At 44.6% G+C, this 11,599-nt stretch overlaps 1 protein-coding gene across 1 annotated transcript; it reads left to right on the forward strand.

The window, feature by feature from the left end:
• The first annotated feature begins 956 nt into the window (after positions 1-956).
• faah (fatty acid amide hydrolase) lies at positions 957-8,691 on the forward strand. Its single transcript, XM_040185310.2, has 15 exons — positions 957-1,344; positions 2,404-2,517; positions 2,736-2,876; positions 3,382-3,515; positions 3,613-3,819; positions 3,921-3,961; positions 4,044-4,168; positions 6,151-6,276; positions 6,385-6,482; positions 6,884-6,983; positions 7,117-7,160; positions 7,242-7,281; positions 7,372-7,480; positions 7,741-7,886; positions 8,224-8,691. Exons 1-15 carry the CDS (start codon positions 1,126-1,128, stop codon positions 8,344-8,346), a joined length of 1,767 nt encoding a protein of 588 aa, XP_040041244.2. The 5' UTR covers positions 957-1,125; the 3' UTR covers positions 8,347-8,691.
• The last annotated feature ends 2,908 nt before the right edge of the window (positions 8,692-11,599 follow it).

Below are 11,599 nucleotides of genomic sequence, written 5' to 3' on the forward strand. Positions count from 1 at the left end.
ACTCGCGGTGAGCAAAACCACCAGCGAGCGGCACCTGTTTGACCACTTTGTCGCTGTTTCGGCTCCACCCATTGTGGTCGGTGGTGATGTGCCGTTCGTGAACGATTCGTTCATTTTGAACGGATCCTTACAAGGACTCGGGAGTAACGAGTCTTCTCAAAGAGAGATCCGTTCATTTTCTCGTGGCTGCGCTTTGGGACTGTTGCAGAGGCTCAGTCAAGGAAACAGATATGATTCGTTCATTTCCCGACTGGGTTTTCGGGTACGAGTCTTTGAATCATTTTTCACGGGACCTGCATAGGTTCAGAAGAGGAAACATGAAGGATTTGTTTACCTCGTTCACTTTCGCGTGACTAGGTTAAGTAAGACGTGAATGATATTAATTCACTAGTAATAATTGCAGGTTTTGTTATTGTAACTTGTTTGTACTTAGTTCAGTGCAGCGTAATTGTTGCTAGTGCTAGCGTGATAATAAATGACCATTTCAAATAATCCAAACTATCATGATACATTATTTCAATGCAGGAATTTATTTTAAATTAGTATCTGCTGGTTTACATGCACTAACCTACATGAGAATATGAAATGTGTTTGCAGTGGACGTATTTAAGACAGGGAATTGGCTATTTGTTCATTTTACTGAACGAAATTCAAAGAACCGAGTCAGTAAAATGATCCGATCTTCCCATCCCTTCCCATCGGTGTTACGTGCCTAATGTTTTTTTTTGACCTACTGGTATGAAGCAGCTTCTTTCTCCCTCGGTCGCCTGATTCGTCACACATTCACAAACATATCGCTGGAAATCTTCAAAATGCATCACTGCATCAATAACGATTGTATAAGTGAGCACTACACTACTGCCGCATATGAATAAACATATTAAAGAAAACATTTCCAGCAATATGTTTGTAAATATGTGACGAATCGGGCGACCGAGTGAGATCATACCTGCTGCTGTTAAGTAAACAACGACGCCCAAGCGGAGGCAAACTAGTATGTTCAAAAGCCGGTTGGGACGCAACACCGGTGGTGCGTTTATTTAAGCATCGGTCAGCCGCTCATCGCTGCTCATTGTAGAGAAAAGACACCGGCGCGGGTGTCGGTAGTGGTCGTGTGAGGGCATCATGGACAACGTGAAACTCTGTCTGCAGGGAGTGGAGCTCGATCGCCGGACGGCGGCTCTGCTGACGGGTGCCGCGTGCGGGGCTGGAGCTCTGGTGGTGGCGGTGCTGCTGAAGGTCCAAACGCACCGGGAGGCGCAGGAGAAGATCCGGAGGGCGAGGGGCCGGAGAGCCGACAGCCTGCAGCGGGCCGAGCAGGCCGTGCGGCGGTACAAGAAGTCGGTGAGAGTTGAGAGCTCGCGGCCCGTCAGGAGGGGAAAGTTGTTATAACAACGCTTTGAGTGTCCTTTGTTTGTGCGCGGGGGACAGACATGTCAGAGGACATGGGGAATGTTATAAGCGCTTGTGACTATGGAGCAAAGGCCAGGTCGAACGTTTTGATCATTTGAAAAGCAAATGCGAACCTGAAAGTGTTTAACTTGTGGTCTTGAGCATTGAAAAATACAACAATGTATTCAAAACCCAAAAAGTATTGTCTGGTTCAATATTGTTTTGATTCATTTCTTTAATATTTTTGAATAGAGTATATTTTTTTCAATCCTCACATATTTTTTATATCCGCTGTATTATATCTTTTGATTGCACATTTTATGTTTTCAGATTCAAATTTTATTCAGATTATATTTTCAAGTTTCAGGTCTTTTTTTTCACTTTTGACCCTCAACTGAGAGGGGCGTGTCATCATGAGTGAGCCTTATGAATCAACCCTTTCTATACACTATATTAAGATTTGATGTAAAACCATTGACGCCAGTGACAATGCCATGGTTCGTAGAATAAGACCAATCAAATTGTACCATTCATCAACCACACATAAATCTCTCAAGTTTCGCACTTCCACAAATAACTTAAAAATATAATAACGCAGTGCAGCATCCGTGCGATTGCATAAGAGTTCGGTCAAGTTGGAAAGATATTCACAGATTCGGACTTTCCGCTTCAAAAGCTTGTCAAGCAAAGCGTAACGGCACGTGAGAGTCCATTCTCATTGTTTACGTTACTTTTGGACCTGGTGTCGCTGTGCATAACATTACCCGTAGATTACCATAGATTATGCTTTGCTTCTTTACCTATTAACATATGAGGGCACCCAATGCCTCAAAATACAAAAACGCTTGTCAAAATTTAGCTTGGTTTCTTGCAAATCTTGATTTTTTTTTTTGCATCCCTGTTTTTCATCTGTTTAGAACTTTCAGCTCATTTTGAAAAGGGATTATTGCATGTGTGAATTCCTTTATAGCTTTGTTTGTGTGTGTGTGTGTGTGTGTGTGTGGCCTACAGCATCCAGGAGTCGACTCTGCCTTCATCTTGGCAAAGTCTCTGTCCGAGCTGACAAACGACCTGCAGGACGGCTCGCTGAGCCCTGAAGACGTGTTTTACTCTTACATGGAAAAGGTTGAAAACCCAAATAACACCTTCCATGTTTCACACACTTTCCCAGAACAATCACGTATAGAAATATATGCAGAGCTGTGCTATAAATAAAGTTTGTCATTAAATAACTAACTTTACAAGGGACTCGTAAAAATGTCCTTGGTTTCACTTTTCTTTCCTGGTTTTGTTGCCTTTTTTCAAACCCTTATGTGTGTTTCTTTTTCCGTATTCTCCCACAGACTCTGGATGTGAACAAAGATGTCAACTGCTGCACAGGAATCTTGTTGGAGAGCTTTGAGGACCTGAAAACTGTTGCTTCCAAGAAGGAAGGTCTCTTGTACGGAGTTCCAGTTAGCATCAAAGAAAACTACGCGTACAAGGTATTTTGTAGTTGTTTATTGCGACTTCAGGTAGATGGATAGAAGTCATTCTACTGACCCTGAATGGTACACGTGTTAGCATCATGTGTGCAGCCAGAACATAGATACACCTACATTAAACAACATGCATACAATAAAGAGAGACATGGAAATGAAGAAAATATTATTGTGTGTCATATCAGAGCATTTAAATGAAATGTATTACACAAAGTCCTATTTAAAAAGTCTCCATAGCAAGATGATATTCAAACAATTGTATACGCCTCTCTCACAAATCCTCAAAAACACTATCAGCTTTTGTCATAGGTCACTTCTATAAACCTCCAGTTGTGCGTCGTTTGTGCAGAGTACACAGTGCGTTGTTGAGCAATGGATTTTACTTCGCCTTTTTTTCGCCTCCAAGTGTCCGGTTAACTATTAGAGAAAAGGATAAGGAGATGGTGAACAATTATGCAGCAGTTTGGTACACATTAACCGTTGCCTGTTGTTTGTTTTACACCCCCAGAATCACGACTCCTCTTGCGGCGTCGTCGTTAATCTGGAGCGGCCTGACCAGAAGGACAGCGTGATCGTGGAGGTCCTGAAGAGACAAGGAGCAATTCCCTTTGTGAAAACCAACTTGCCCCAAGCGCTGTTGAAGTAAATCACTTTCTTAAAAACACCGGCGGCACCAATGGCTGTGATGATCGTCGCTGATCTCCTCGTTTCTTTCTCTTGACGGTTTTTCATTTCTTAGTTACGACTGCGGAAACCCCATCTACGGGCAGACGCTGCACCCCAACAACCTCCGGAAGACCCCCGGGGGCTCTTCCGGAGGGGAGGGGGCTCTGGTGAGGGGGGGGGGCTCGGTGCTCGGCTTCGGCAGTGACGTCGGGGGGAGCATCCGCATCCCCGCCTCGTTCTGTGGGATCTGCGGCTTGAAGCCAACGGCGGGTCGGCTAAGGTGAGCGTCTCCCATTCGGTCGGCGACGTCGTGACATTTTTCTGCTACTGTTTAACGCGCGTTTCGTTTTTGAACAATGTTATTTCTCCGTGTCTTGTTAGCTCCAAGGGTTTGAAACCCATCTTTCGAGGGCAGAAATCGGGTAAGTTACAGGTGCGCCGTCCTTGGCTACTTGCCGCATTGTGCTGTCTGACCTTTTTTTTTTCGCCTTCTTATGAAATTAGTGCTGTCGTCTCCGGGGCCGATGGCGAGGGACGTGGACGCCGTGGCCCTCGCCATGCAGGCTCTGCTCTGCGACCACATGTTTGCTTTGGACCCCACGGTTCCACCCATTCCTTTTGACATGCAGGTAAGTCCACTGCAGAAAAAAAAACCTAAACGTCGTAAGTGACATTCTGACTTGTTTCTCAGCCAAGAAAAACTCTGTAACCTTCTGTAACAACGGACACAACCGAGGGAGCTGGTTTGTAATCTTTTCAGTACGTCAACAAACTCCTGACTTTGGCAACATATTTGTTTTCGCCTTCTGTTTCAAATACCTCGGATGTAGACGATCGTCTTTGGCAACACACGATTAAACATTGACGCGCATAATCAGATGACCCAGAACGCCATGTGCCGCTCCGTGGAAGAGCACAGACTCTCTGTCGTACTAAGGTGGAACGTTATTGCAGTTTTTCCAACAAACGTGATCACGGGTGTCTTCATGAGGACAATGATAAGGCTGACCTTTTTATGGTACTCGTGCTATTTATAACAGGAAATGCTTGATGACCTTTGTTTTTTTGGGGGGGGGGGGGCATGCCCATGTCAGAGGGGTCGGGAGGTTTGTTTGGATTGTTATATCAGAGATGTAGCCTAGTGCCAGTACTACAAAAAGAGATGATACAAAAAAACACTTGGCTGATAGTCGTTGATCCAGAACAGGGATTCTGGTCTTATTACATCAGTTTCACAGAGTCAGGAAAGGAAGAAAACTCCCTTGAGTTTTGCTGCCTGTTGTTTGTGAACAGGTCTCTCTGGGGGAACGTGTGCTGTCATGAGTCGGATTCACCTAAACAATGTACAAACATTTTACGCTTCTTCTTCTTCCTGCAAATATTTATATAGTAATTAGGGGTGTAACGATTCAATTTAACAACGATTCGATTCGAATCGCGATTCATGGTTGCCGATTCGATTCATGGACGATATGGGTTAATTTAGAACGATTCGATTCGATTCAGTGACTTGAAATCGATTCAGTAACTTTACTGGACAGTGCAGGCAAAGTTTCTGAGATCCCTGCGTTTTCTTGTTTTCTTGTAATCAGGTTTAAATTAATTATGGATATTATAAACAAGCAAACAACAATTGATGGCAAATATATTGACCTTTTATTGTGCAACCATTTTCAATGTAAACATTACACAATAATTGTATGTATTGACCTTTTATTGTGCAACCATTTTCAATGTAAACATTACACAATAATTGTATGTATTGACCTTTTATTGTGCAACCATTTTCAATGTAAACATTACACAATAATTGTATGTATTGACCTTTTATTGTGCAACCATTTTCAATGTAAACATTACACAATAATTACACAATGTTTGGATCAATTTGGATCAATTCACAGAACCCCGGATTTTCAACCACATTGTAGGGTCGCATTTCTTTACAGATAAACTTGGCAATTGTTACTGTGATGTTGAGTTTTGTGCTGGCGAGGCCTGAGGAGTCTGCAGAGAGTTACCTGCTGCTGCTGCAGAGGTGCCTGACTGTCGGCGTTGTTTAATCCCACGGCGCCTTAGTAGATGGCCGGAAAGATTCGTCGTGTTTCTGTGTTTTTTTTATTTGGCTTCTACATATTCTACAAACAGCGACCGACTTATTTAGAACACCCGCGTGTTTGCAAAAGCCCAAATGTTTCCACACGCTGGATCGATATGTTGGTTTGTAAATGTCTCGCTCGCAGTCGTCTCCTCCACGCTGTGTTTTGTTGTTGTTCAGAGTTTCGCGCGGCTGCCGCTGCGTACTGATGACGTCACAGACAGGCAGACTGAATCCAGTAACGTTTAACGTGTCTAAAGTGCTAAAAAAACAGACAAACAAACACACATCCACACCGTTTTTGTACTTAAATCCAATGTGCAGTTTCCAAGAATCGATACAAATCGATGAGGTACCATTTCAATCGATTTGTAATCAATATATGTCGTCCGGAATGCCGATTTGCGGAGCACAGATCGATTCAGCAGGAATATAAATCGATTAATCGATTCAGTGGATGAATCGTTACACCCATAATAGTAATGTATAAAAATGAAAATGTCTCGTCCTCAGATGTACCAGAGCTCCGAACCTCTCAGGATCGGTTTCCTAGAAGACGACGGCTACACGCAACCGTCCCCAAGCATGGCCCGAGGAGTCCGCGAGGTCAAAGCTCTGTTGGAGCAAGCGGGGCACACTGTGAGACACACACACACACACACCTATATGCTCCACGGCCACAACACTGTGTGCTTTGGAGCTTTTTGTGTTTAATGCAGGTACTTTTGTGCCTCTCTGTGCCCGTAGTTGGTGCCCTACACTCCTCTGAAGATCACTTACGCTGTAACTGAACTTCTCGTCAAGGGTTTACTGGCAGACGGAGCAAACCGCTTGGTTCAAAAACTGTGAGTTGAGGTCCTCTTTGGGATGCCGGTTATTTCATGAGCGTAGTCCTAATTTATTTGATAAGTGTTTTTTTTTTAGACCTGTTGTGCAAAACACAAGTTGCCTTTCGAACGCATCACAAGCCGTGAGGATTGTCGTCTCATATGAGCACATGAAGATAAATAATTGGTTGCAACAAGTTGAACTAATTAAAGGAGCAGCTGTCAGATCTCAAACAGTGGAAAATGTCTTTGCGCTTTATATTCTCCCCGATTTTGTGGGATCGCATTTTTGGTGGAAAATGATCGCAGTCATCTCAAATAATTGCGACAAGGCGTTCATGTAATAACGGCGAGCGGCCCAGTTAAGCCGTGTTTACTAAAGCTTTGTGCCATTCGTCCATTTATTCTTTCCATTTTAGGGAGGGGGGCCCTCTGGACCCCTGTCTCCGGGAACAGGTGATGCCTTATTATCTTCCTAACTGGTTGAAGAAAACCCTCTCATTCCTCCTCAAGCCCGTGGTGAGTTCCCTCCTTCACATGTGCAGAAATACATAGTGGTTTGAACATTCCCGTGGAGGTTCTGTTGAGACTCTTAAAGTGTGATTCAACCCTTCTGTGTGTGTGTGTTGGATCTCTCGCTCGTCTTCGGCAGTTTCCTCGCGGCGCCGCCGTCCTCCGCTCACTCTGTGGAGTCGGGTAAGAAAGAGCGACTCTGCCGTTTCACGTCTTGTGGCGACGCACAAACGCACCGGTTCCTTCTCTGTTGTGTCTTTTTAGATCCGTCGAAAACCTGTGGAAGCAGCACGCTGACGTCGAGGTGCCGTTAATTGTCAGTTCGTGATGCTCACGCATGAACGATCGCATACATTGGGGTCATCAAGGCCTCTTTTTTTTCTTCTTTTATAAGGACTACATTGGGGAAACGATAGCGGAGTGGAGAAGACTCAACATAGACGTGCTGTTGTGCCCTGTGATCGGACCGGCATTCAACTTCTTCTACTGCGGCAAGCTTTCCAGTACGGTGCAGTGACAATAAACAGCGACGTGTGCGTGACACACGAAAACGTTTCACCTTAGTCAGTACTACTTGCTTTTTATATATTCCCGGTTCGGAGACGAAGACCTCTGAGTAGCTCTGACGCACGACAATGAATTGTACGTTGTCAATTCTGTCTCCGTGCTTGCAAGCATTTAATTAAATGTCCTGTTTAATGAACGCTATCGAACCCGGCGTAAAGCAACGAATAACCAGTTGCCGTTCTCTCTCTTTTTTGAGGCGCTTTGTCTTACACGGCACTTTACAACCTCCTCACCTTTCCCGCCGGCGTCGTTCCCGTTTCCACGGTGACGGCCGGGGACGAGGAGGAACTCGGGCGCTACGAGGGCCATCATCAGGACCACTGGGACAAGCTGTTGAAACAGGTAAGAGACGTGCGTCAGTTAGAGGTCAGTGGGGGCAACTGGTGCAGTACGCTGGTTAGAAGCAGAAACGCTATCATGCAGGACACTTTTTTTTTTCTGGAGGCTGTAATAAGTTTGAGACTGACGGCCGTCCTATTGTGAAGTAGAGACGACATAATCTTTTTGGCTTTAGTTAAAAAAACGTAATGATACCAGTAGGTCGCTTCCACCTGTAGCTCCGTAAGCTAAAGGGCCGATGCCAGTAGTTCCCCAGCTGGTCAGCAGATGGAGGCAGACGACCGCCGCGCGTTCCTGCCGACTGACTGTTGACCGACTGGATGTTGCGTTTGTGTCCAAGGCCGTCGGCGGAAGCGAGGGTCTGCCCGTGGCGGTGCAGTGCGTCGCCCTGCCGTGGCAGGACGAGCTGTGCCTGCGCTTCATGAAGGAGGTGGAACGACTGGTCCAACAGAGCAGAAAGTGAAGCCCGGGGGACGCAGGTGGTGCAGCTCACTTCCGGCGGGGGGGCTTGACGGTGTTGTGAATGGACTCAGTGAATGAGTGAATGTGAAAACACAATCGACTAGCCGGTCTCGGGCTATAAAACCTGTTGACTGCATTAAAACAAATGGAAATTATATATTAATGAATGATTGGGATGGTTCACTCCTTCATTGTTTAATTATTTCATTAACAAACAAATTTATTTTGATTTCACATATAAACTAAACCTTTTTAATGCATTGTTTTGAAATAAAGAGTATAACTGACATTTCCATGATTAGATCATCATCATAGAATGAATAAAATTCAGAATCCTCTGAAATATGTAACATCTTGTTTCAGTTGCTCCACCTCTGGCTTTGTTTAAATTTTCATGCTATATGAGATGAACAGAAACTACACGCTTTAGAATAAATTCAATTAAATTCGCCATTAGGCAAAGAGAATAATGTTAACAATTAGGATTCACATGAATACAGAAAGTAATGTCTCCCAAATCAAGATTGTTTCTTTGCAGTAACCGCTTTCTGTGATACGATGACAAAGGGTGGAATAAAGTAAATGCGCAGCCTTTGACACCTGCACAGTTAGTTGTTGAATAGTAACCAAACATGACTTTACAAAGTGCGTCTCGCCCTCGAGCCGTCCTGCCGCTCTGAGTGCGAGAAATGGCTTTCTTTACCTTCTTCCTCTTCACCCTCGACCTCTCCGTCACTGCGCCAGAGATGAGTGCAGATCATTTTCGTTCGTATTGTGAGCGATCGTTGCTCTGATGCTTTAACAGGAAACGGGAAAAGAGATAAAGGAGACTAATGACACATGGCGCCTCCATCTACGAGGCCAGCGCGCCATGTCGTCATATTGTGATTACCCCGTGCTATTGTAAATATGTGTTTCTGTTGGGTTTACATAAATTTACATATGTTTTAAAACTCTCTCGGGATGGGAAACCATTAGGGACAATGTTCGTGTTTTCCATTACAATCGCCCGCGTTTTGCGCTGCCGTCTCATTGAAAGCAAATGGCCATGTGCGCGTACAGGAAGGAGGGCACATTAGGCGAGGAGGGGAGCTGAAATTGAGAGGTTGTTCTTAGCATTATCTGTGGCACGTAGAGAGAGAGGGAGTGTGGCTCTCGCTGTGCCACTCAGTCAGGGAGCATTAAGCTTTAAGAGGCAGTGAAGAGACTCAGGTCTTCAGAGGGAACTTGACATTGTTCATAAATCCCTCAGGAGCTGAGACAGAAGCAGCGACAAATACACACACGCACACGTGCACAAAATCTGCCTTTAAATGGCCCCATTAAATACGTTTACCTATTAGTTCTTTGGCAGAAGTGCAAGTGACGTCCTGCAAAATTCAAAATTGGTTGCCAAATGAAATGTCAATTTTTTTTTTTTTTAAAGGGAATAACAACTTTAATTTTTGTATTTATTCTTAATATATTATTTTCGTCACACGATACTTCATCATTGTTGATGACTTATAAAACCATGATATGAAAATGTAAAATTACTCATATTTGCACTTTGGTTCAACTTTCTGCAGATGATAGTAACACACACAATTTAGATTTTAAAAAATTGGATTGTTTTGTACTCCTGATATTTAAAAAAAAAAAACTTTGAATAGGACACTTTGGCTTCACGGATTCGTTGTTAATGTCTTGTTATGACAAACCAAAATATTCCCTGGGAAAGAAAGACGGGTTAAACTAACAGAAGACAGTTAGACACTGTTAAATATTTACTGAAAGAGCTCCAAATAGTATTGGATCAATGTTGTGACGTGACAACCTCCCCGAAAACAGCCATTCTGCATCATAAAATGTATATTCATATTTTTACCACACACGGTGTTACGTGGTGACCTGATGATACGTTTCATTAGTATAATCATTATCTGTGGGTGATGATGATGTCGTCATGATGCGGGATATCTGCTCCAGGACTCAGAAGCTCACGAAGTGTAAACAGTATAAGGAAAGAGTTTTGGAAGTTCGATGCGAAGGGGACCATGGCCACCGCTCAACCCGTTGTGATCACACCGCAGAACGACTCGACGGCCCCGCCAGGCCGAGGTGCTCTTCTCATGTAACGTCTCATTGATAAAAGCAGCAAACACCTCATTTACAGAAACCTTAGGCTATAAGATCAGGTACTTTAAAAGCCATCCAAACACATTCGGGCGGCCTGTGTGCCAGCAAATAAAACACCTTGACATCGCCCCAACTAAACTCGGATGATTCTATCTTAATGTCCCATTTCAGGGACCAGGGAGTCCATAGTCTTTATGTGTCCAAAGAATTGCAGCTAGTGATGTTTGACACAGCAGGGCTCCTGCCTTTCAGATGATCAAAGTGACAAGTTCAGCCCGCACCCAGAGCCACTTACAGGAGACATCGAGAAGCAGCACGATTGGCAGCTTTTAGGTCTTTGGTCCATTTCAACAGCCATTACTAGCAGCGGAGGCGGCGTGCTGTCGGAGGACTAGTGGGAGGAGGGGAAGGCAGATTAACAGACCGCTGATACAGGTGTACAGGCGGTATCAAACAGCAGCTCTGTCAATACAGCAGGCTTCAAATTTCTGCAGAAGGAGCCGGGATCCCCAAAGTATGCCCGCCGATTTCACTATGACGGGATTAACTTGGAGCGCCGCGTGATTTTCGCAGATTCTGTGACTCAACAATTCAGTGATCCACGTTGTATCGGCTTTAAAGGCCCCTATCCCGAGTTTCAAAAGCTTACCCTTCGGACAAGGGACACTCTTTTTTCTCCCGCGCGGTTCCGCTTCCCCCCTTTTTGCTGCATTCAGTTGTTCATCAACCCCCGCGTGCTCGCCAGCTCTCCCATCCTCCCCTCCTCTGCACATCTGCTAGGTCTGAGTTTTCCTTTCTTCCATCCAGCGCCTTGCTTGGCCCAAGGCCCTTATAGCCAAATTGGTTTACATTGGAGAGATAAATGCTCTGCAAATGCGCTTAAACACGTACAGTAAAAAATGCAGACAGTGCGTGTCAGGATTATCACCCAAGTCAGGGGGAGAAAGGAGAACGTCTCTGTAGCACAAAGCTGGGGAGCCAGAGTGAAGCCTGCAGATACAGTCCGTCTCATCCACTTCTCAGGAGAAAGAGGAGAGGATTTAGCATTTGCATGCTGGTCTGTAATTCCTGGCATTATGTAACTTGTCGCCAACAATCAAACTCCTGTGGTATTGTGAAAGTATTGTTTCACATGG

Source organism: Gasterosteus aculeatus, chromosome 8 (genome assembly GCF_964276395.1).
Source record: "Gasterosteus aculeatus chromosome 8, fGasAcu3.hap1.1, whole genome shotgun sequence".
NCBI lineage: Eukaryota > Metazoa > Chordata > Actinopteri > Perciformes > Gasterosteidae > Gasterosteus > Gasterosteus aculeatus.

Excerpts from the sequence above, each read along its gene's own strand:
- faah (XM_040185310.2), top strand. The coding sequence starts at position 1,126 with ATGGACAACGTGAAACTCTGTCTGCAGGGAGTGGAGCTCGATCGCCGG. Across the intron at positions 3,962-4,043 it reads CTTTCGAGGGCAGAAATCGG|TGCTGTCGTCTCCGGGGCCG; the intron begins GTAAGTTACAGG and ends TTATGAAATTAG. Across the intron at positions 6,984-7,116 it reads CATTCCTCCTCAAGCCCGTG|TTTCCTCGCGGCGCCGCCGT; the intron begins GTGAGTTCCCTC and ends CGTCTTCGGCAG.